The sequence below is a fragment of the Equus caballus genome, chromosome 24 (assembly GCF_041296265.1).
Source record: "Equus caballus isolate H_3958 breed thoroughbred chromosome 24, TB-T2T, whole genome shotgun sequence".
Taxonomy (NCBI): Eukaryota; Metazoa; Chordata; class Mammalia; order Perissodactyla; family Equidae; genus Equus; species Equus caballus.
Window position 1 is genome coordinate 54,364,043 of NC_091707.1, and position 21,754 is coordinate 54,385,796.

General features: G+C 43.1%; 1 protein-coding gene across 4 annotated transcripts in view; it reads right to left on the minus strand.

Annotated features, from left to right (window-relative positions):
• The window catches only part of SETD3 (SET domain containing 3, actin N3(tau)-histidine methyltransferase), a 74,657-nt gene that overhangs the window by 49,975 nt on the left and 2,928 nt on the right, over nt 1-21,754 (minus strand). For all 4 annotated transcript variants that reach the window (XM_005605438.3, XM_023628366.2, XM_014735773.3 and 1 more), the window contains exons 2-6: nt 9,333-9,442; nt 7,179-7,271; nt 4,642-4,790; nt 2,366-2,438; nt 1,800-2,056 (exon numbers count right to left, since the gene is read on the minus strand). In XM_005605438.3, the coding sequence (XP_005605495.1) occupies nt 1,800-2,056; nt 2,366-2,438; nt 4,642-4,790; nt 7,179-7,271; nt 9,333-9,435 (675 nt within the window). In that variant the 5' untranslated portion in view covers nt 9,436-9,442. The remainder of the gene's footprint in view (nt 1-1,799; nt 2,057-2,365; nt 2,439-4,641; nt 4,791-7,178; nt 7,272-9,332; nt 9,443-21,754) is intronic.

Here is a 21,754-nt window from a genome sequence, read left to right on the forward strand (position 1 = left end):
TGTCGGGATAACAGTGTTTACTACATGTAAAGCCATGCTTCTCCCGTTGGAACCACTGCAGTGTGGGTTCCCCAGGGACGCCAGTGTACGGACAGTCAGAGGAAAGATGGAGCTGTTTCCCTACAACACCAACCTGACTTAACGGTACATCACTTAATACGATTTTCATTTTTTTTGAGGAAGATTAGCCCTGAGCTAACTGCTGCCAATCCTCCTCATTTTTGCTGAGGAAGACTGGCCCTGAGCTAACATCCATGCCCGTCTCCCTCTACTTTATGTGTGGGATGCCTACCACAGCATGGCTTGACAAGCGGTGCCATGCCCGCACCCGGGACCCAAACCCGAGAACCCCGGGCTGCCGAAGCGGAACCTGTGCACCTAACCCCTGTGCCACCAGGCCGGCCCCACTTAACACAATTTTTAAACTACAACAAACATAAATATTTGCATGAATTTTTTTGAGGAAGCTTAGCCCTGAGCTAACATACACCACCAATCCTCCTCTTTTTGCTGAGGAAGACTGGCCCTGAGCTAACATCCATGCCCATCTTCCTCTACTTTATATGTGAGACACCTGCCACAACATGGCTTGACAAGCAGTGCCATGTCTGCACCCAGGATCTGAACCAGCAAACTCCCAGGCCGCCAAAGCGGAATGCACGAATTTAATGGCTACACCACCAGGCCGGCCCTACATGAATGTTTACGATTTAAAAACATGAAACCAAAAACCAACAGTAAAAATATAAGATTTGGAAGCAACTGAGTTTGTGATGGGTCACTCTGGCGTTAGTCCCGGATCTTGCAGAAAAACTCTTCATTATCCTTGGCCACTAGGAGTTTTTTAGTAGAAAAGGTTAAGAAATACTGACATAAGGTACTGCAGAGACAGAGGGAGAAGCAATTTAAAACGATGAAAAACAAAACAACCAAACGACATGGCCTGAAGGATGGAAACACAAAGAGCAACATAAAGTGAGCATTTCTATGAGTACTCCGGGATCAAGGGCCTCATGCAGAGCAACTCACCTCGTCCGCTCAGCAGCCCTTGGGAGTCAGCTGCTGCAGCTCCCACTTTACAGGGACGGGAAGGGAGCACAGAGACGCGCCCAAAACGACACAGCTGCAAGCGGTGCTGTGGGGATTCGAACCCGGGCAGGCTGGCTCCAGAGCCCGCCCTCTCAGTTACCACACTGCACCGCTGAGGGGGCTTCATCCACAGTGTCCTTCCTGTTTCCCAGAGAAATGTACGCCTCATGGCCACAGGCACTGAGGCCTTGTTCACACATCTCAAGAGATTTTTATATGACACTTTTACTTAGAACCAATTAAAATTAATATAATACACAGCACACTTCGAAAAACATAAAGAAATCAGTCTCATAATTTAGTAAATTAATTGCCAATATTTTACTACTAATATATATGAAGAATCCACAAATGAACTTTCACTTTCTTGGAAAATTTATACAAAGAGCACCTTTTTGTATTAGATACATTTTTATAGCTTTTAAACTTTCATTGTAATCTTTTGTTTTCAGAAAAACACAGTGACTTTCATAACTTGGGAACAACTGCTGCTTATATGAACACTGGACACGGATGAAGTCAGATATCGTCAAACCGTATGTCAGTGCTATTTCTGCAAAAATGGAAACAGCGTACTAGAAGGCCTTTTAATTTAGAAAGCGAAATGTTTAAGCATCCTTAATAAGATATCAAGAGGAACATTTCCGCAATCGATTTCCCTTTCTCCCGCAGCCTGTTAAACACACATTTCAAAGGAGCCAGCTGCTCACCTGGATGACTCTATAGAAGTAGGCATACTGCCGAGCCGTGTTCTTATACTGGCTGAAGACGTCGTGTACCGCTTGCGTTGACTGAAGATACCGAACTTCATCTTCTTCAAAGTAGAGAGGAGTATCATATTCGCTGGGGAGGGTCTGAATGTAGGGCTGCCAGAAAGAGTTAGGGTCGGCTCGCTCACACAGCAGATGAAAGGCCAGAGTGATGTTTCCCATGGCTTGAAGAATTCGGTCTTGAGAATATAAGGGCCCTGAAGGAACCCAGAAGTTAAAAGCATAAGTTCCACAAACTTCCTGAAAAAATATTCATTTAAAGTATATATTAAAGGTCTGGAAATAACTAAAAATTCTTCTAACATTTAAAGTAATGTGCACCTTTCTTTTCACACTCTTCTACTATGTCAGATTATGAGCACGGAAAACACTTCATGTGGAGTTGGGAGAATATTTCACTAGTTAAGAAAACAATCAAATATGGTCCTTAGCTCCACAAAATGAAATTTTATGTATTTTTATCATTTACGCTTTGTCTTGAACAAACAGTCAGAAATTATTCTCACCCAACACTGAATTTTTAGCAGATTCAACGGTCATTAGTAATTTTCGTGGAACCCACAAAAATAATTCTTCTGCCTGGAGGGAAAAAATGAGAAAATAGTAGAATCATCAAAACATGTTACCATCTTCAGTCCAACTATATCTATGGTTAGAAATCCAATCACACATGAAACACAACTTAAGGTTGCATATCAGCACTTCATTTCTAATTACAAATATATTTTAAAATGTAACTATCGATGTTATAGTTAAATGAGCAGAAGCATGGTTTAAAATGTTATTTCCAATAGAAAAATTAACCACATATACTGAGAAGACAAATAATCAAAAAAAGGACTTTCAACTTTAATTTGAAGCAAATATAACAATTTGGGGTAGAGCACAAAGGTGTTTGTTCTTTGCTGTACTTATATTTTTAAGTTCTAAAAACAAAACAAAGCAAAATTTCTACCTCCAACAAACACCCTAACGTGGCAATGTGAATGCTCCTGCCATGGATTTTCTGAAGCTGGAATAACATTCCTTCCGCTATGAGCCTGTCTTCAAAGCACAATGGTTACCAGCAAAAGCACAAGCCCATAAGATGTATTTTGCTTACTAATTTTCTTTCCAAATAATCATCTCATTTTTTGGCAATATGAGATGCTTCTTTTCAGTATATTCTATGTGTGTATCTACATTGCTTAAAACACGCAGAAACTCATCAAAATATATACATTAAATACATGTAACTTTTTGTTTTGCTTTTTTTGGGTTTTTTTGGCGGGAAGATTCATCCTGAGCTGACATCTATGCCAATCTTCCTCTACTTTGTATGTGGGATGCCTCCACATCATGGCTGATGTGTGGAGTAGGTCCACACCCGGGATCTGAACCTGCGAACTCCAGGCCAGTGAAGCAGAGGGCGCAGAACTTTAACCACCCAGCCATGGGGCTGGACCCCAAATACATGCAGTTTTATGTCTATCAATTATACCTCAATAAAGCTTAAAAAATATGCACACAGTAAAGACAAACCATGGCTAAAATATTTGGGGCAGCATCCACATTAATGATGCCTCTCGTTTCATATAGGAGAACAACGTGTGGCATCTTGTTTACCTTTGCCTTCTACTGATGTCTACTATTTGAATTATTTTTAGTGTCTTGTCCCTTACTATCGATTATAAGCATCATGAAGGAAGAGATCCTGGTTTTTTTGGAAGCCTGTTGCAATAGCAAGCACAGTACTACTCACACACTAGATATTTAACAAGTACCTAATAAACCAGTGTATGGTTTTTCAATGTATCAATTAACAGTTAACTACAACTTGACCAAAAATGTTGCTGGAAGTTTGAGGGGGCCCAAATAAATAACACTCATTTCCCCCACCCAAGTTCTGAACCAACTGAGAGAGACACAAGACGACAACAGATGGTCACCCAAAATATCACCTACTGAATCCCAGAATTAGACAGACTCCCCCACCTAGTCGCAGGCAGAACTGGAGCCATGCAGGCCTCTCCATGTGTGGCCAGCCCCTGTACAACTCAGGGTGGAGCGCACAGCAGAATGAATGCATGGGCAACTAGCTCCCCTGAGAAAAAGGCCAAGCCAAGTTCCTTCTCCCAAAATCATCAAGCAGATTAAATTACGCCTTCTCTCTAGGAGAGGCCTGAGTGAGGGGCAGAAAGAGGCCAGGAATGTCAGGGTGCTGCTGCTCCCTTCATCCGGAAGGAAGGACCAAGAGGGGAGAAAAAGCATGCGTCTCTTAGCAGATGTATTTTTCTCTTCTTCTTTCCCTGTCACCTCTGGTGTTGCCATTTCACTAAGTGGTACCTCCAACCACTCAGTTATCCATTCCAGCAAACTGGTGAGCATCTTCGACTCTGCCTGTCCTCCACCCCACCCCTCATCCAATCCATCACAAGGTCCTGTGCGCTCTTTCTCACTACCACCTGAGCCCACATCCTTCTCTTTATTTCAATCTCAAAATCCTGGGAGGCATGTTCTGTGGTTTCAGGAATGTGAACTGACTTGCCCCCAGTGGCTGGTTATTAGCACAGCTCCTACGGAAGACGAGCTGGAAGGGGCTGCCTGAACCCTGGGTAAGGCTCTTCCAGGCCCACGTGGTCAGTGAGGAGGCTGCTGTGGCAGAGACAGGGAGTGCTGGCTGCACACTGCCTGTGTGCCCAAGGCTCAGAACAAGCCTCAGGCATCTCTCTCCACGTCCTGCGCCCTCCACACCACAGTCCAAACACATTTAGACCCCTCGACCAACCGTTTATAAACTCACCTTGATATCTCTTGTTGCTCTCAAACCAAAGCCCTCTTCTTTGAAGTTAACCATTTCAAAACCATCAACAGAAGCTCCATTCTCAGAGGCCCATTTCATGAGATCAGGAAAGTAATCTTCTCTTTTTCCATCAAAAGTCACAGACAGACCTGTATCAATCCAGGTTTTAGAAAACAAGAGCTACTTGAACGACATATGTCATTCACACTGCCCTCAGAAAATGAAAAACAGAACATAACAACACTAGATATAGTAATAACACTCCAATCCTGGACAAAATCAAAACTAATCACCCAGTAGTCGCAGTACATATCTTAACTAGCGACTGGAAAGGCGAATTAAAATCCTAAACCCCCTCTTGGTTACAGAGAAGTAGTTGCATGAATATCTACTATTAGGTTCTATTAGTAACACCATGGGGAGGGGAGCCTTCAATGCCACTGCAGACGACAGGGCGCTCTCTCTTTCAAGTCCAACAGACCATCTTTCACATGCACAGTTGCTTTCACAGAATTCCCACGAAAACAACAATGAGCAGGTCACACACGTGCCCAAGGAGATGGTTAAGGACGACCACCGCAGCTCTGACTCTAGGAGCACACAGCTCTGCAACAGAACTCTGCCGAGCAGTTTAAATGAGCTGGATCTATCCGGACCAATCAATGAAACACCGTGGTTTTTAAGAAAACCAAGCAGCATGATATCACTTATGTAAGTTGCAAATTTACCAATTACTACCATATATTTTTATGGGGTTAAAGACAAACACCCCCCAAAGGGAGAAAAGAGAAGGGGATGGAAGTGTGGGGCCTCAGCTAAAAGTGCAATGTCTTCTGTCTTGAAAACAAATACAAACACAAAACAAGGCACAGAGGGAGGGAAAGGGAAGCAGACCGGCAGGTGGGAAAGGATGACAGGAGAATGTGAACCAGTGAGACTGAAGAGGACGCAATTGGGTAGTAGATTCTCAGGCGTCATTATATCATTGTCTGGGCTTTTCGGCATGTTTGAAATATTCAAAAGGATGGAAACAGCATTTTTTCAGTTTTGTTTTGCTTTTCTCCAACTCTTTATTTTGGAAATTTTCAAACTTACAAGAATGTTGGAGGAATAGAACAATGAACATTCAAATACACTTTGTTTCAGTCCACCAACTCGCCACACCAGCTCTTTCTCTCTCTCTTTTTCTTTCCCCTTCCCTCTCTCTCATTCTCTCTCCAAAATACTTGAAAGTTGCCAACAGCATAACCCTTCATCCCTAAATTGTTTTTTATTTAGATTAATTGACATATTATAATAGTTTCAGGTGTACAAAAACTATTACTTCTTTTTGATGACTATAAGGAGAGGAACGGGAAATTTACTAACATGAGGAGCTGGGCATGCAACCCAGCCCAGGTGCCTGTGGCCATGTCACCACCATATAATTAATGGTCAAGTGGATTTGTGAAGTCGGATTGCCTGGCACAGAGTTGTGCCATACTAGGTATGCAAAGATGTCTGCTAAATGAAGGAAAGTGATTTTGTTAGGGGTGTTCTAAGACAGAATTTATTCTTCACTTATTGAGAACTAACAAATGCCCTAACTTTAGGGTCAGTTGTAATAAACCGTCTATACTCAGAACAGACACTCAGGATATACAAAAATGTTTCAGCCACCGATTTGGTGAGCCAGGATTAGCACAGTCTACCATTTAGTGCAAATAAACACATTATAAAGGAACCTGTCACCATCTGGGGTTTGAGACCATCTAAACTAAAGACTGCGTGTTTGCAGATGTGTATGGGGGAGCAATAAACTACCACTTCAGAAAGCAAATAAAAAACAAACCCTCTCGTGACTCACTTTCACGACAATAAATAAGAAGGGAGTCTAAGCCGGTTTTTCTGATCCTTTTAAAGCAGGCTCCTTATTATGTGTTCTCCTCCCACCTTCCCTGTGGCTCTGCATACCAATCTTTACTTTTTGTGCTTTACAGAACAAAAACAATAGGTATGCTGAATAAGCTTTTCCAAACGGACACTTGGCCCCATCACCAGCCTGGCTGAGAATCATTACGATGTCTACCGAATACATCATGAAAAACACAGCTTGGGAGACACAAGTACGTCTCTCATTTAATCAAGATATGTTTGAGTCCAGTACGTATCTTGATAAGACACTGACCAATCGGTACATATCTGTGTGCTGACCATACACAGTATCATGTACTGACCTCAAATCCTAATGGAAACATAGTATGGAAAAACAGATTTAAATATATATTTCATAAAATAAAGATAAAGTTGTGTCATTTTAGCCCCCAGATACAAACATTTTTACTCCTTCCAAAGCAGATAACAGCACCTCAGAGACGGGAGAGGTCCTGATCATTTCCCAGGGCGAGCTCGCTCCCCTATCTAGGAGCCCCTTCACAACCACCCTTCAGAGAGGCATGCCTGACACTGAGAACTTTACTCCTCTTAAAACCCTTCTGACTTATGCCACATCCCTACACGATTTTATTAAAATATGATTATCATTCTGGAAAACTTACCTTTTTGTTTTTTTCGTATTTTCTCAACTAGAGACCGGATCTGCACATATTCTTCCCATTCTTTTCCTGGGCCAGGTGCAGGACTACTGCATTCTGTAACATAAAAGCCACGGTACTTAGACATGTCTTTCTTTCAACTTAACCTGTCAGTCTTCAGAAGAAAGAGTATTTGGGTTTTGTCATTGCTATTGAGTTTCTTTGTGGTGTATGTGTGAGGAAGATTGTCCCTGAGCTAATATCCACGCCAATGTTCCTCAATTTTGTAAGTGGGAAGCCACCACAGCGTGGCTTAATTAGCGGCACATAGGTCTGTGCCCAGGATCTGACCCTGTGAACCTGAGCCACCAAAGCAGAGTACACAAGCTTAACCACTATGCCAACAGGCCAGTCCCACAGTCGATTTATTTTTAAAGGACAAAGATACCACAGCCACAAGGATAAATGTGAGAAGTATAAATCAGGTGTACTTTTCAAAGTATATAAACCCTCTCAAATGCCACTTATTCAACTGTGGCCCCAGGACCTAAGTGTAAGCACCTAGCTTGCATCCAGCTTATTCTTGCTGCTCTGATAAATTTTCCTCGGATTACACTTGTAAACAGGAAAATCTAAAAAGCTAAGCTAAAATGTAGAACACTTCCCTGAAAACTCTTCTAGATGGTAAAAAGAAGGTAATATTAAAAGTCAATATTTCTTTCCTGTTAAACCCCAAAACAATGGCTCTCTAAGGGAACCAGTTAAATTGGACATAAGGACAATTAGTCAACAAACATTTCACATCCATGTGTAAGGCTCTATATTAAGCATTCTGGGGGAGTTACAAAAAGAGACAGCACAGTCGCTGCTAAAACAGAAGCTAAGATTCTCCTGCAGAGCCAGAACCGAAAGACCAACGCCCGCAAAGGGCCCACTGCTTTGGAAGGCGGCACCCTAGGTACCCTGCCTATCAAGAGCTCTTTCCTTTTTAATTAACTGTATCAGTTTAAAGAACAGCCCCCTTCCCATGCTTCTGCTAAACTTCTTGGCCCCCTTTGTTCTCCAAGGAACAGAGAGTACGTGGTAAATAATTAACAATAACTAGTTATGTGTTGACTCATAACTGTTAAGGTTAAGCAGTCTTACTTCAATCTTCCATCAGCAAACACTGACAGAGGCTCGGAAATACAAGGAGACAGAGCCTGTCCTCAAGCTGCTACAGTTGCGTGGGGGCGAGAGATGGTAGTGGTCAAGTACGTCAGTGCTCTGGGGGGCCCACACTGCTCTTGGGGGCGGGGGGGGTAGAGGGTCCATGGGACATTCAGGGAGGGACCTGCCCCAGACTGGTTGCTGCCTGCTTTTGTCAGGGAGAGAAAGCTAAATTTTTATTTGGGGTTTAGCCTGTCACATAATCTAAACATAAGGGGCAAAGAAGATGAGACAAATGTTCAAAGAGTGATCACTGCTAATTTGAAACACACATGGCACCAATTTAAATTCACAACTACAAAAAGGAGTTACCAGTGTACACTAACTCTCTGAAGCAAGGACAGGCGCTTAGTAGATACTGAATCTCCTTGAGCCAACAACTCATAACTTCAGCGTGTGAGAACTGGAAAGCGATGACGGAATCACTGAAAAGAAAAGTGAGGCATTCTCGTAAGGGAGCGGAGCTCCAGAGTATGCTCTCTGAGGCACGCTGTGCTCGCCTGGGGCCTGACAACCTGTAAGGCCCCCTCACACGCCACTGCTCACCAGGCCCCCGCTACACTCCCGAGACGGTCCTCACCGACACGAACACTGAGATGCAGAGGGCTTGAGTAATTTGTCTGAGGCCACACTGTTAAAAAGAAGTTGAGTTTGTCCCTGGCCACCGTGCCCAGGGAAGACTGTGTTCCAGGAGGCTGTGCGAGAGGCTTTACATTCATTACTTCACCAAGCCTCGTTAACAGTTACAGGCACCAACAGGTGCAGGATCTCCCTTTCCACAGAAGGGGAGACTGAGGTTACAGAAGGTCTGTGACAAGCCCAGGTCACATGGCTAACAAGCTGGGACTGACCACCAGTTTGTTTCACTTCACGCTCCACCATCCCAGTGACTCTCCCACGCACACAGCACCGAGAATGCACAGGAGCGAGAAGGCACACAGCCCACGTAAAGCCGGGAGCGGAACTTACTCTGCAGCAGCTCACTGGTTAGGTTCAGGGTTTCCTTTGGTGACACACTTGCTGTAGCACCAGTGCCTGATTTCTGCGTTTTCACTCGACTCTTCTTACCCATTTTCTGACTACAGAGAAGAGAAAGAAAAGACAAAGAGAAAAACATTACATTCCCAAAGAACAAAATCAAGTAATGAAATGTGCAAAGTGGTGGCTTAGCCTTAAGACACTAAGATCTGACCTCACATGTGCCATATCCTTAAGTTTCCTTCCAGAGAAAGAAATGGGTTACAAATATAAGTATTTGGAGATTCTCAAATGAAACAAAATCTGTATTCTAGTCTCTGGAAGAAAAGTTTGTTCCTTTTCACCTATAAAAACTATAGAATCAAATTTTACTCTAATTTTTTTTCAAATTACACAGGTTTTACTATGTATACTAAAATATTTTTCCATGATACTACAGAGATAAAAGTCATGTACACATACATGTACTCACACACGATTATACAAGCATAAAAACCTATATATTCTCTCCCCACTTTTCTTTAAAAGAATCATTTTCCATTAACAGTAACTCTATCATAAGCAACAGATTAGATTTTCTGGACAAATACTGAAGACACTTTACAGCTCAAAGAAATTCAGAGGTAAGTCTAATTCCCTCCTTTGGTTCCATGGGAAATGCAAGGTGCTTGCCCAGAGTTTCACAGGAAGTGGATGGCAGACCGTAGACTTGACTGAGGTTTCCCAGCACCTCCCAATCGGGCGCTTCAACCACACACGGTCCTGTATGGTCTAACATATAAGAATGAAATGGAATTAAAGAATGTTCTACAAGCAGACGAGATAGTGGGGCACAGGATGCACCCACAGCATGCTGGGAAAAGACCTCAAGGAGATAACGTTTGTCTGAAACATTTCCTAACAGTGGGCCTCGAGATGTGTCTTGAAGAAAGTAAGGGATTGGGATGTGTGGAGAAAGGGCAGGCAGTTCAAAGGCAAGGACAGGAACGATGAAACACAAAGGAGCCCAAGGGGAGAGTCTCGGGGGAGCAGAGGAGATAAGATGTCTGAGGAGGCTCATCTGAGCATTCACCTGAGAGAGAAGCACCTTAGGATGACAACCCAAGAAGATGGAGCGAGTACTCAGCCAGGAAGCTGCTGGAGCAATCCACACACTAATTAACAACGAACACCACAACGCTGCTCCACGGAGCCCTCCCCGTTACACCGACCTCAAGGGAGAACCAAAAAGCGTACTCTGGCCCATCTGTTTTCTACAAAATACAATGACTACTGTAGTGTGGAGAACTGTGATGGGATAAAGGTTTAAAATGCATATTCTCCCACTACACAGATGATCACTGATTCTGTTGTAACTGAATCCATGCAAATATGGGTCATGTGCTAAAATAACAGAAAACAGCGTTCTTCAAAGGGCGACGACACACGTCTTCTCTTATGTACCTAACATGCGAAGCATAATGTATAACTCATGCATCTAAGAAGTCTTCTAAAACTCAGTGTGCAATACGGTATTGTGAGTATACAATACTCAGTGAGCAAGACACAATATCCTGGAATAAAGGGGAACAGGTAAAAAAATCTAAAATTTTTGCAGCAAGAAAAGGAATGAGTTGTTTTGAGATCAAAACCAGAAAAGAAGAAATGGGGGAGCAGGAGCAGGAAGAGTTTAAGCCCCTTTTCCTGCACTTAACGACTAGCTTCTGAAAGGAGAAAGTGGTCCCGTGTTTACTCTTCACAGCCAAGAATGACGGAGCACCTGCCACTCTTCTTTGCATCTCAGGCCTCTCTGTTTGGACCCTGTGGAGGACTGCTGAACTTGACTCCAAAATAACTAAGCCGTAGGTCTGGAAAGAAAGACTTCAATCACACTTCCACACACAGCTTGGCAGGAAGAAGCGGAGAAACTCGCGGTGGTGACGAGCTTGCCCGGCCTCTCTCTTCAGCCCTCCTGGCTAGCCCTCCTGGGTGTTAGGCTCTCAACAACTCGAGAACTCCTAGGAGGAGGCGCTCCAGGACTCTCCCCTTCTCTTAGCAGGCCTGGGAGAAAGTGAGCCCCAGACGGCCACGCCGCTCTGCCCTGGCCCTCACAGTGCAAGGACCCAAGGGCCACAAGCGGGCTTCTTTGCTCTGCCCAAAGCCTCTTACCTCCCCAGCCTGCCTTCAGGTATCCCGACTCCCATCGCTCTTTGGCATTTAGACACCTGTCCTGAGATAATGATCATTAATTAAAACAGCAGCAGCAGCAGCGACCCCGTACGCAGTACTCATCCTCTGCCAGGGGCTGGGCTAAGATATTTGATCTTCCCAGACCCTCTACTCAATAGACATCATCCTCATCTTTTAGTTGACATTCTCAGAAAGGTGCGGTCCTTTGTGTCTGTCCAACGTCACACATCAGGGTACAGCTGGAATTAGAACGCGGATCTATCTGACTGTAAAGCCTGTGCTCAGCCATCGCCCTGCTGCCTCCATCTAAATGCAGGGCAAAGGCGCAGTGCACCCCAGAGCGCATGAGGGCTGAAAGGCCTTCCAGACCCAACACCTGATGTCCTGCCAAGTGGCCGCCAGCAAGGGTCTCAGGCCTCCTGCTCCTGTGCACCTCTGGAATTCGTCTCTTGCTTCGACTGTAACACTAACCTCTTCCATGTCTCCCTGCCCAAGCCCAACCCTGTCGCTTAAATCTGCCCCCACACTGCCACCCCTGCCCCAGAACCTCATGCTCTAGCCGTACCCACGGCGCCCAGGCCCTCATACAGGTATTGTCACCTGCCTCCATGCCCTGTCCCTCTACCTGGAACGCCTGTCCCTCCACCTCCCCCATCCCACTCCTTGCCTTCATTGCTTGAGTCACTTACTCAGTAACTCTTGCTTTCTCTAAAAACCCTGCTCAGGCATCACTTCAAAAGCCTTGCTGATCCTCCGAGCTCTAACATTCCCTCCTCTGTACCGCCGGATCCCACTGCACTGAAAGACCTGTGCACACATCAGTTTTCCTTCAAGATAACAGGCTCCTTGAGGACACCTTCTCTGTCTTATTTGTGTCCCCAACTTCTGGCCCAGAACTTGGCACACAGCAGATTCTCTGTACACGACGCGGTGTGAGCTCCCAGGGAAAAGCATTCCCTCCTTTGGGCAATTCTTACGGCAGGTCAAATTCTGTACTGCTGAAGCTCCTACCCAGGGAGCCACATTTCCTTCTCCTTGGAACATGCAGAAAATGTCTAATTCTTGCCCCATGTGAAAGACCATTAAATACTCGGTCACAATGATTTGAAAACACAATATATTTGGGTATTTATCCAAGAACACGAAAACACTAACTCGAAAAGCTATATTCACCCCTATGTTCATCACAGCATCGTTTATAATAGCCAAGAAACGAAAACAACCCAAGTGTCTATCAATGGACGAATGGATAGAGAAGATTCACGGCTGATAGTATTCGGCCATGAAAAAAAAAGGAAATCTTGCCATTTGTGAGACATGGATGGACCTTAAGGGCATTATGCTAAGTGAAATAAGTTAGATGGAGAAAGACAAATACCACATGATCTCCCTTGTATGTGGAAACTAAACAAACAAACAAACAAAACCAAAACAAACTCAAACACAGAGGACAGAGTGGTGGCTATCAGAGAAAAAGGGGCTGGGGGAGGGTGAACTGGGTGAAAAGGGTCAAGTGTACGGTGATGGACGGTAACTGGACAAGAGTGGTGATCACAACGAAGCACACACAAACACTGAATTATAATACTGTACACCTGAAATCTGTATAATGCTGTATACCAACTTTACCACAACAAAAAAAAGGGGGAAAAATCATATTCTTCAACTTGTGAAATTGGAAAAGCTTAGGAGAGAAAAAAAGAATATATAAGAGGCATGTGGGGCCAAGAAAGGGTTTCTAAAACAGACTACTTTTGCTGTAGCTGTTTTCAACAAATAAATTGACTGTAGACAATCCCTGACCTACAATGGTTCAACTTAGCGATTTTTCGACTTTACAATGGTGCGGAAGCCATACACATGCAGTAAAAATCATACTTCGAATTTTGAATGTGATTTTCTCCCGGGCTAGCAATATGCGGTCCGATCCTCTCCGGTGATGCCGGCAGAGGCAGTGAGCCCCGGCTCCCAGTCAGCCCCGTGATCACGAGTGTGAACAACCGATACACTGACAACCATTCTGTCCCCACACAACCACGCTGTTCTCACTTTCAGCACAGTATTCAATAAACTACATGAGATATTCAACACTTTATTGTAAAACAGGCTTTGTGTTAGATGCTTTTGCCCAATTCTAGGGTAATGTAAGTGTTGTGAGCACATTTAAGGTAGGTGAGGCTAAGCTACGATGTTCAGTAAATTAGGCGTATTACGTGCATTTTTGACTTACCATATTTCCAACTTACAATGGGTTTATCGAACGTAATCCCATCTTAAGTCAAGGAAGATCTGTACTGCATTAAAATGAATTCCCCACAAAAAAAAAAAAGGAAGGAAGGAAGGAAAGCATCACAGATTCCTTTGGTGGTAATATTCTAGAGTTGAGTACATACAACTCAAATTGTTCTCAAGATTTCTTTCTCCTCAAGCCAGAAAACTGCTGGCTTTTAGAAATGAGGAATAGGCATAGAAATACAACACAGGTGAAACTTCAAATCACATCAGTAGATTAGCATGTGGGAGAGCAGCTATATGGAAGGTAATCTTCAAAAGCCCTGGGGGGGACTATGAAACAGTCACTGACGCCACTCCCAGTTAAGACCCTCACCTCCAGCCCCTTCCCCTCTTCCTGACTCATTTCCCCGCCTCCAGTCTCCTTCCCCCAACACTGCCAGTTAGCCTTTATAAAGGGAGGTACAAGATACAAACAGTAAAGCGCACCACTTGGTGAGTTTCTCTGTATTTGTGCACAGATACGACCTCGGGGAAGCTACCCAACAGATCCAGGACTGGCCACACCACCCCTGTGCCTTTCCCAGGTCACAGCCATCCCAGAAGTGACTGTCATCTTGACTTCCGTCACCATTGCTTAGTTTCGCCTGTGCTTAAACCTCATATAAATGGACTAATACAATTCGTAGGCTTCTTTTGCTCAACACAACATCTTTCCACAGCTCGCAGGGTAACACCCAACCTCCCTAGCACAGCCCTCAAGGCCCTTCACGGCCTCACCCCATTTCACCTGTCCAGCTTTATTCTGCCCATCACCCCTTTACACATCACAGCCCCAGGGATTTGCTCACGTTCTCCCATTTTTCTGGAATGAGGCTCCCCTCTGCTACCTTTCTGTCTCCTCCTGGCAACATTTTTCATACTTGAAGGCTCAGCCAAAACGACCCCAATGGCCTTGAGGAAATTCTAGGCCCCTCCATGCAGCCCTCCCTCCCATGAGAGTCAGTAAGAACGGGTCAAGTTCAAAGTGCTTAACAGATGCTAAAGGCTTGGCTTACTTTGAGATTCAGCCGTTTGGAATTCTCTTTGGACCATTTCCCTCCCACAGAGATTTGGCCCTAATGGAGAGAAAGCAGCTGCCCCGTTAGGCAGGAAGAACCTTCCACATAGGTGTTAACTCACTTCTTAATTAAGGAGGGGGCAGGGGTTGCCTGGCCTTGTCCCCAGTGAATGTACCTCCCTAGGGTACAGGAGCCTAGGTCCAGGCCAGCTCTGAATCTGCCCAATCAGAAACGAAGTTTACAGTGACCTCCTCCAGGAAAGTGTCCCAGCTGCCCTGGACCCACTCTGTCCGGAGCCACCACAGCTCTCAGCCCCCTGCACACTGCCTCAGAGCTGTCGCGGGAGCGTTGCCGAGCCTTGAGTTTACTTAAAGAACTCACATTTCTGGAGGCCAGGAGCTCTACGGCCTGGCAGCCATTCTTCTGAACTCTTAGGGCCATCAATGTCTGTAAGATTCAACTGCCTCTGGATTCGATATGGTTTGGCACCAATTCTTCTAGTATTTGTGTGACATCCCTAACTGAAAGTACCCTGAAGGCAGAAGCCCCATATTTACTTGTTTTCACCCCACAAAGCATCAGGCCTTCCCGTCACCATTTGCCAGCTCCCTGCACATTGCCTTCGCTCAGCCCCTTGGCCTGGCTGTTATTCCTGGTCTACACCCTCTCCTCTGCCACTGCGGCCTACACGCCTTCCCCCCCTTGGTAAATGTGTCTACATTTTAGCTAAGTCCACCTCAGCGACAAGGCCCCGCTCCCCACCCTTCCCGAGCACAGCTCTGGAGCCCCCATGGCCTCACCTACTGCAGGCTACCTTACTTATGTGCCTATTTTACCCACTGTCTCGTGGTGGGAAGACACCAGGGCTTCCATCTCTCCACTATCTGTAGGGTCTGGTATAGTCCCATGCCACAGTCCAGGGTCAACTATTTGCTGACTGAAGGGAGATCTCTGGATATCATATTTGGATATATCAGTGTTCCTTGTGAGTAAGATTTACTTCCCATCATGATAGTAAAGTTTTGTGGCAAGGAACCACTTTGATAAATTCTCCCACAGTGATTAAAACAGTAGTAAAAATGAGACACTTACTATTTAACTACTTCTACTAAAGAACTAAGACAACACTTAAAAGTGAAAATATAAATTTATATATATAAAAAATACACAAAATTCACACTTAAAAGATGGTTTCTTTTGGGAATCCAGTTTATTGTTCAAAAAGCTTTAGGATATTAAATTTCATAAGAGAAACCCTCTGATAAACACAAATTTTTCAGTGTTTCTGGTCTCTTACAAAGCAGGAACAAGTCAGTTCCTGACAGAAAAGGAAGAGCTACAGCGTAAGCACATTTTGAAGCTCTGTGGGCACTTGTGACCAGGGGCCCATGCATGTGCGCATCTGCACGGTGCTCTGTGCTGGTCACACATGCCCCCACCACACTCGCAGAGGCGGGCAGTGACCACAGCCGAGTTAGGAGGAGTAGAGCGCACAGCCACCAGCTGCAGCCACACAGCTTCCAACCTGAAATCCTGTAGTATGACCAGCACACAGGCAGGCTCTCAATATAGGTGCACTGGATTCAACAAGCCCGTCAGTGCCCGTGCGCCCGGGCCCATGCTGGTGCCCGTGTGCCTAGGCCCATGCTAGTGCTGTACCAGACAACAAAAAGAGGGAAGGCCAAGCCTGTGGCCTCCAGAGGAGGAAGCCAGGGACCCAGACTCACAGCTTGGAGATCCTCAAATACATAAGAAGAGTAACTCAACAGAGGCAGCAAGGAACAAACTACAGTTAAAGAAGGGCGACTAAACTTCAAGACTCGGCTTGAGAAGGCGTTAGAATCCAGCGTGAGTGGTTTCCTGAATTCGACCCCCTGCTGCCTTTTTAGCTAAAAAAGCTTTCCCCAACATCATGGATTTGAAAGAACTACCTACCCTCTTCATTTACAATTCAAAAATTTGTTACACACAATGAATAATTTTCATTGTGATTTCAGCTGAATCTGGGGCTAGATTCCAAGCTTCACAAATGAACCAAATAGGTATCCTGAACATCCTTAATGCTCTCAGTGGAAAAAAGTACCTATTAGAAATTCTTTAAGTTCCTACAAAGATCCAATATTTATCTTCAATATTTATTTCAAACATTTACATTAGAAAAATATAAAGGTGTGCTACATTAAATACATGTATACACACATACTCTCTCTCTCAAGTTAAATTCCAAATATTAGCCAGAAGTTTCAATGCTAAATGAAAGATTTTTCCCCAAAGTTTAGAATGAAATCAGGTGTAACTTACAGATTCTTATTGAATTATCTGAAAAGAAACAAAAGTATACGGTAAAAAAAAGGATTTAAACAACACTGACGATAAAAGAAAATAAGCAGAAAAGCAATACAGGACTGCCAGACAAATGGATTCTACAATGATAGGTACAGTCGTTCAAAGGAAGGGGCATCTATAAAAAGCAAGGGCGAGCCAGGAGTTTCACACCTATCTACATTTCTTCACCATCAAGATACTTTAAAAATCTACAGAATACTCAAAATCTGGCTCTTCAAAACACCATAAACTATTCAGCAAGTCCATTAACAATCTCTCTACCTAATAAATAAAACAGGTGTTAGAAGATGGTAAAATACTCAGCACACCCAATCATTATTTAAATTGCTAATATTCAAGTGGCATCTGGAATCAACAGCCACTTCTGACCAATCAGGCGATTCTTTATAATCTGCGTAGTGGAAGAAATAGGTCAGGAGAAAGAAGATAAAGCGCATTTAGAGAACTTGGCTGATGGGGGGTGAAGGAGGGCGCTGGATACTTAACCCATTTTTACAAAGTATAGTTCACACATACTGAAGAGATTGAGACAGAATTCAGCTGTATGGTTTTTTCCCAAAAATTCTAAATGGAAAGGATGCATACATGTATTTTTCCTGAGTTGCTTTCAACTAAATACAACTAGAATAAACACTTTTGATTACAGTTATTTGGCAATTTATCCAGGAAACCTCTGCTCAATCCCAGCATCTGGTTTTCAATGTATCCTGCCTCCACCCAACTTTACAGCTGGATTGACTAAAGGAGAGAACGATCTATGGCGTCCTTCCACCTCAGGTGCCCAGCTGTAAAATGCACTTGAAGGCAGTGTGAGAGCCTGCCTAATCTTTGTGTAGGAAGAAAAGAATCTCACTAAAATATTTTGCAGGCCATTAGGATCAGATTACTACATTCTGAATTAAATACACAAATTACAGGACGATGGCTTAGGAAAATGAAAGCATCCCCAAATTAAAAAGTATTTAACTGCGATGTTTTCTCTCCTACAGAAACTGATAAGGCATATATAGTCCTTGCATTGCGTGGTAGCATGTTAACTGAAACTAGTGTGTATTGGAAACATATTCTCTCGTCGCACAGGACCAGGGCCTAGCAGTAGGGTGAAGCCACACTAACTTACACTAGTTCAAGTGGCTAACTAGCACCCATCATCCCAATCTCTATCTAAGGAGGTACTGACGTGCCACAACTCAAAAGTACCAAGAAGTCTAAGCAAGCAGGCATGTGAGAAGGTGGAATTAATTTCAACTCTAGCTACTTAAGTATTAGGAAGAATATGGACCTCTAAGTTGCATGTAAGTAAAATTTCAATCTTTATTATTATTCTTTTTTATTTTTTTTGAGGAAGATTAGCCCTAAACTAACATCTGCTGCCAATCCTCTTTTTTTTTTTTTTGCTGAGGAAGACTGGCCCTTAGCTAACACCCATGCCCACCTTCCTCTACTTTATATGTGGGACGCCTGCCACAGCATGGCTTGCCAAGCAGGGTGCCATGTCTGCACCTGGGATCTGAACCAGCGAACCCCAGGCCGCTTAAGCGGAACGTGAGCACTTAACCACTGCGCGACAAGTTTCAATCTTTATATACAAGAGTTTGGCCTGTCATAGATAGAAGATAGAGAGATAGATATAGAATTATACAAACTTGAGATTTTAAAAAAATACAGATGTTTCTTGCTTTCTACAACGTTTTTTGCTAAATTTCCACTAATTTATACATAATTTTAGATAAGCTTAAACTAGTTCTGATTGACTTTTCAATACGTAATAGTTTTAGTTTTAAAATACTGTTGAATTAAACTGTAAATACATTTAAATTAAAATGAGGTTCCTATTTAAAGGAAGCCCAAAAAACCTTTCATAAAGCAAAGAATCATTTGGTATCATGAATAATCATTTCCTATTATATCTTTCTAAAATAAAAAAGAAAAATGGTAAGTGTGAAGGAACAGCTGTAATCTGTCAAGAAATTACCTTCAAACCACCCACATAAGGATTCTAGAATTGCGGAATATCAGAATTGGAAAAGATCTTTAGGGTCATCTGTATTAACCGTCAACCCCACATACACTTAAAATAGCGAAATCTAACGTAATGGAGCAGTTACGGCTGTCCAAGCGCCTTGCTATCCACTGCCAAATTCAAGTCCGAAAACCCCGTGAGAGAGGCAGGGCGGGGCGCGCCACTCCTGGTACCAAATGCACCACCTGCGGCTGGCTGGACAGACCAAAGCTGCTGCTGGTTGCTCATCTGCTCCCAACAGACCTTCCTGCGGCCGCCAGCTGCTGATGGTCCACCGCCACGGCAGTCTCTGCTTTGTGAGCCACTCCGGCACTATACTGTTGGAAAGTTCCTAATCCTCTATGACCCGCCCCAATTCTGCCTTTAGAAGAGAAATGACAACCCTTCAAAATTTTGAAGACAGCTTTGTGTCCCCCTCAAAGTCTTCTCTTCTCCAGATTTAACATGCCCCTCACCACGTACTTCTCTAAAGTGAAAGAATCCACTTAGGTATATTATACTTCAATGAATGTTTTTCTTCTAAGTCAACAAAACCCTTCAGATGTGCTCTGAGAGGGGCACAGCTCAGTGGGACCACTGCCTTCCTAGAACTACACTCAAGGAGATTTTACCAATATACCTAAGTCTGCCCTAGCTTCTCTACGAGCCAAGTGAACTAGTGACTTCACACATTCATTTAGGGCACATTTCTTGAGTATCTAATCTGAAACGCAAAGATGAGACAGCTGTTTACGATAAGATGCTAATCAGCTAAAACCCTGTGTTACACAAACTGATCTTCAGCCAGATAGATGCGCTATATTAAACAACTGAGGTTTTGAACCTAAATGCAACTATTCATGCTAACCATCATGTTGTCTGTTTCTAGGCTGCTAAAACGATGTCATCTCTGCCACATACAATGTCCTGTGGCAGGTCCCCAACATGATCATCTTCATCATAACTGCATCATTTGGGCATTTATTGTATCAGGAACTCAGGTAAGCATTTTACACAACTGATAAAGACAGATATTATGCCCACTTTACAGATGAGAAAACTGAAGTTTAGAGAGGTTAATTAATTTATATAAGATGTCAGCCTCGGTTGCTGGCATAGCTTCACCAGCACACCCAGAGGGCAAACTTTACTGATAATAATATTTAACGGATTCAGTAAAAACCAACACACTGATGAAGGCTCTAAAGTTCAAAATAACGGTATTCCCACACAGTAGTAAAATATACCATGTAAAGGTTTTATTTCTTTGGTCTTTTAAAAATAAAGAGCCATATTGCTGGCCTAGTCCAAAACCCCAGGAGTGGCCTCAGCTTAAATGTGGGACACAAGCAAAAGTTCCAAACGAGCTTCCCCACAATCCTACAAATCCCACACCAATCTCTGCAATGCCACACTTTTGTCATAGGTGGAAAAACCGCAGAAACCGCCTAGGTGACCACAGCATGTAGCAAGGCTAAATCTTTACAATCAACAAAGGAAAAACTTCATTAGTCATTAGTAAATATTTTATGGTGAAAGCAACTTTAATGAGTATTTTTCAACACTAATCCTTACCTTCTCTTAACTGTGCTTAACAGAAAACTATTGATATTGAAGTGTCACGTCTATTTTCTGAGACTGAAACCTTTAAACCACTTACTCATAGGATTTTTTAGACCTTATTAAGTTCTAATGAACTGTATCGTAAACAAAGTGGAAAGTGAAACTCAGGATCCTGGGCAATAAGCCTAAAATAATGTGTGTTTATTAAGAGTCTATGCAGACATCTGCTTATCTACATTCTCTAGACAATGTTTTATTCCTTCTAAAAAATAATGAAGGCATTTCTTCCTGCTCTGTCCCTCTGTCCTCCTCTCCCTCCGCACCCCCATTACTGAGACTACGCATGTAAAAGGTTAAAATTTTACTTTGGCTTAGTAAATCAGTATCACTTAGATCCCTTTCGAAATCTTAACTTTAAAGTCCGATTTGTCTTCCATTGTCAGCCAAGAGTGCTTGGACTTATCCTGATTATTAAATAACTTCTACTCGAAAGTACTTAAAAAAAAGAAAGAATTTCAAAGTCTTAACTTTAGTATTTGAATTTTATTATCATTTGGAATCATTTTTCTTCCATTCAAATTTACTTCCATTGAAAACTGTCAATACCTGTGTCCGTACCTCTCGTTTTACCATCTGTTTATTTCTAAAACAGAGGAAACTCCCAAATGGAAATGGAGTCCACATAACTAATCACTGGCTTCAGTTACTGGATGAATTTAACAACAAAAAGCAGAACTTCTAATCTTTCCAATTCTGCTAAGCTTTTTTCCCATAAGACTACTAAGTGACCTAAAAAAAAAAAATCTCAACTCCTTTGTAATAGAAAAATATACCATGTGTATTATTTTGTTAGAAATTTTCAGTTTGAGAATAAACATTATGTAAATTAATTATATTTGTAGATCAAAATATTTAACATCCCCAATTTTAAAAACAGGAAAATGAGATAATATAGGAAAATCCAATATGCAGAAGTCAATTTTGCCAAGTAAGGTACACCTGTAAATGCAACAAAAGTGAAAACTAGAAAAATTTAAAAG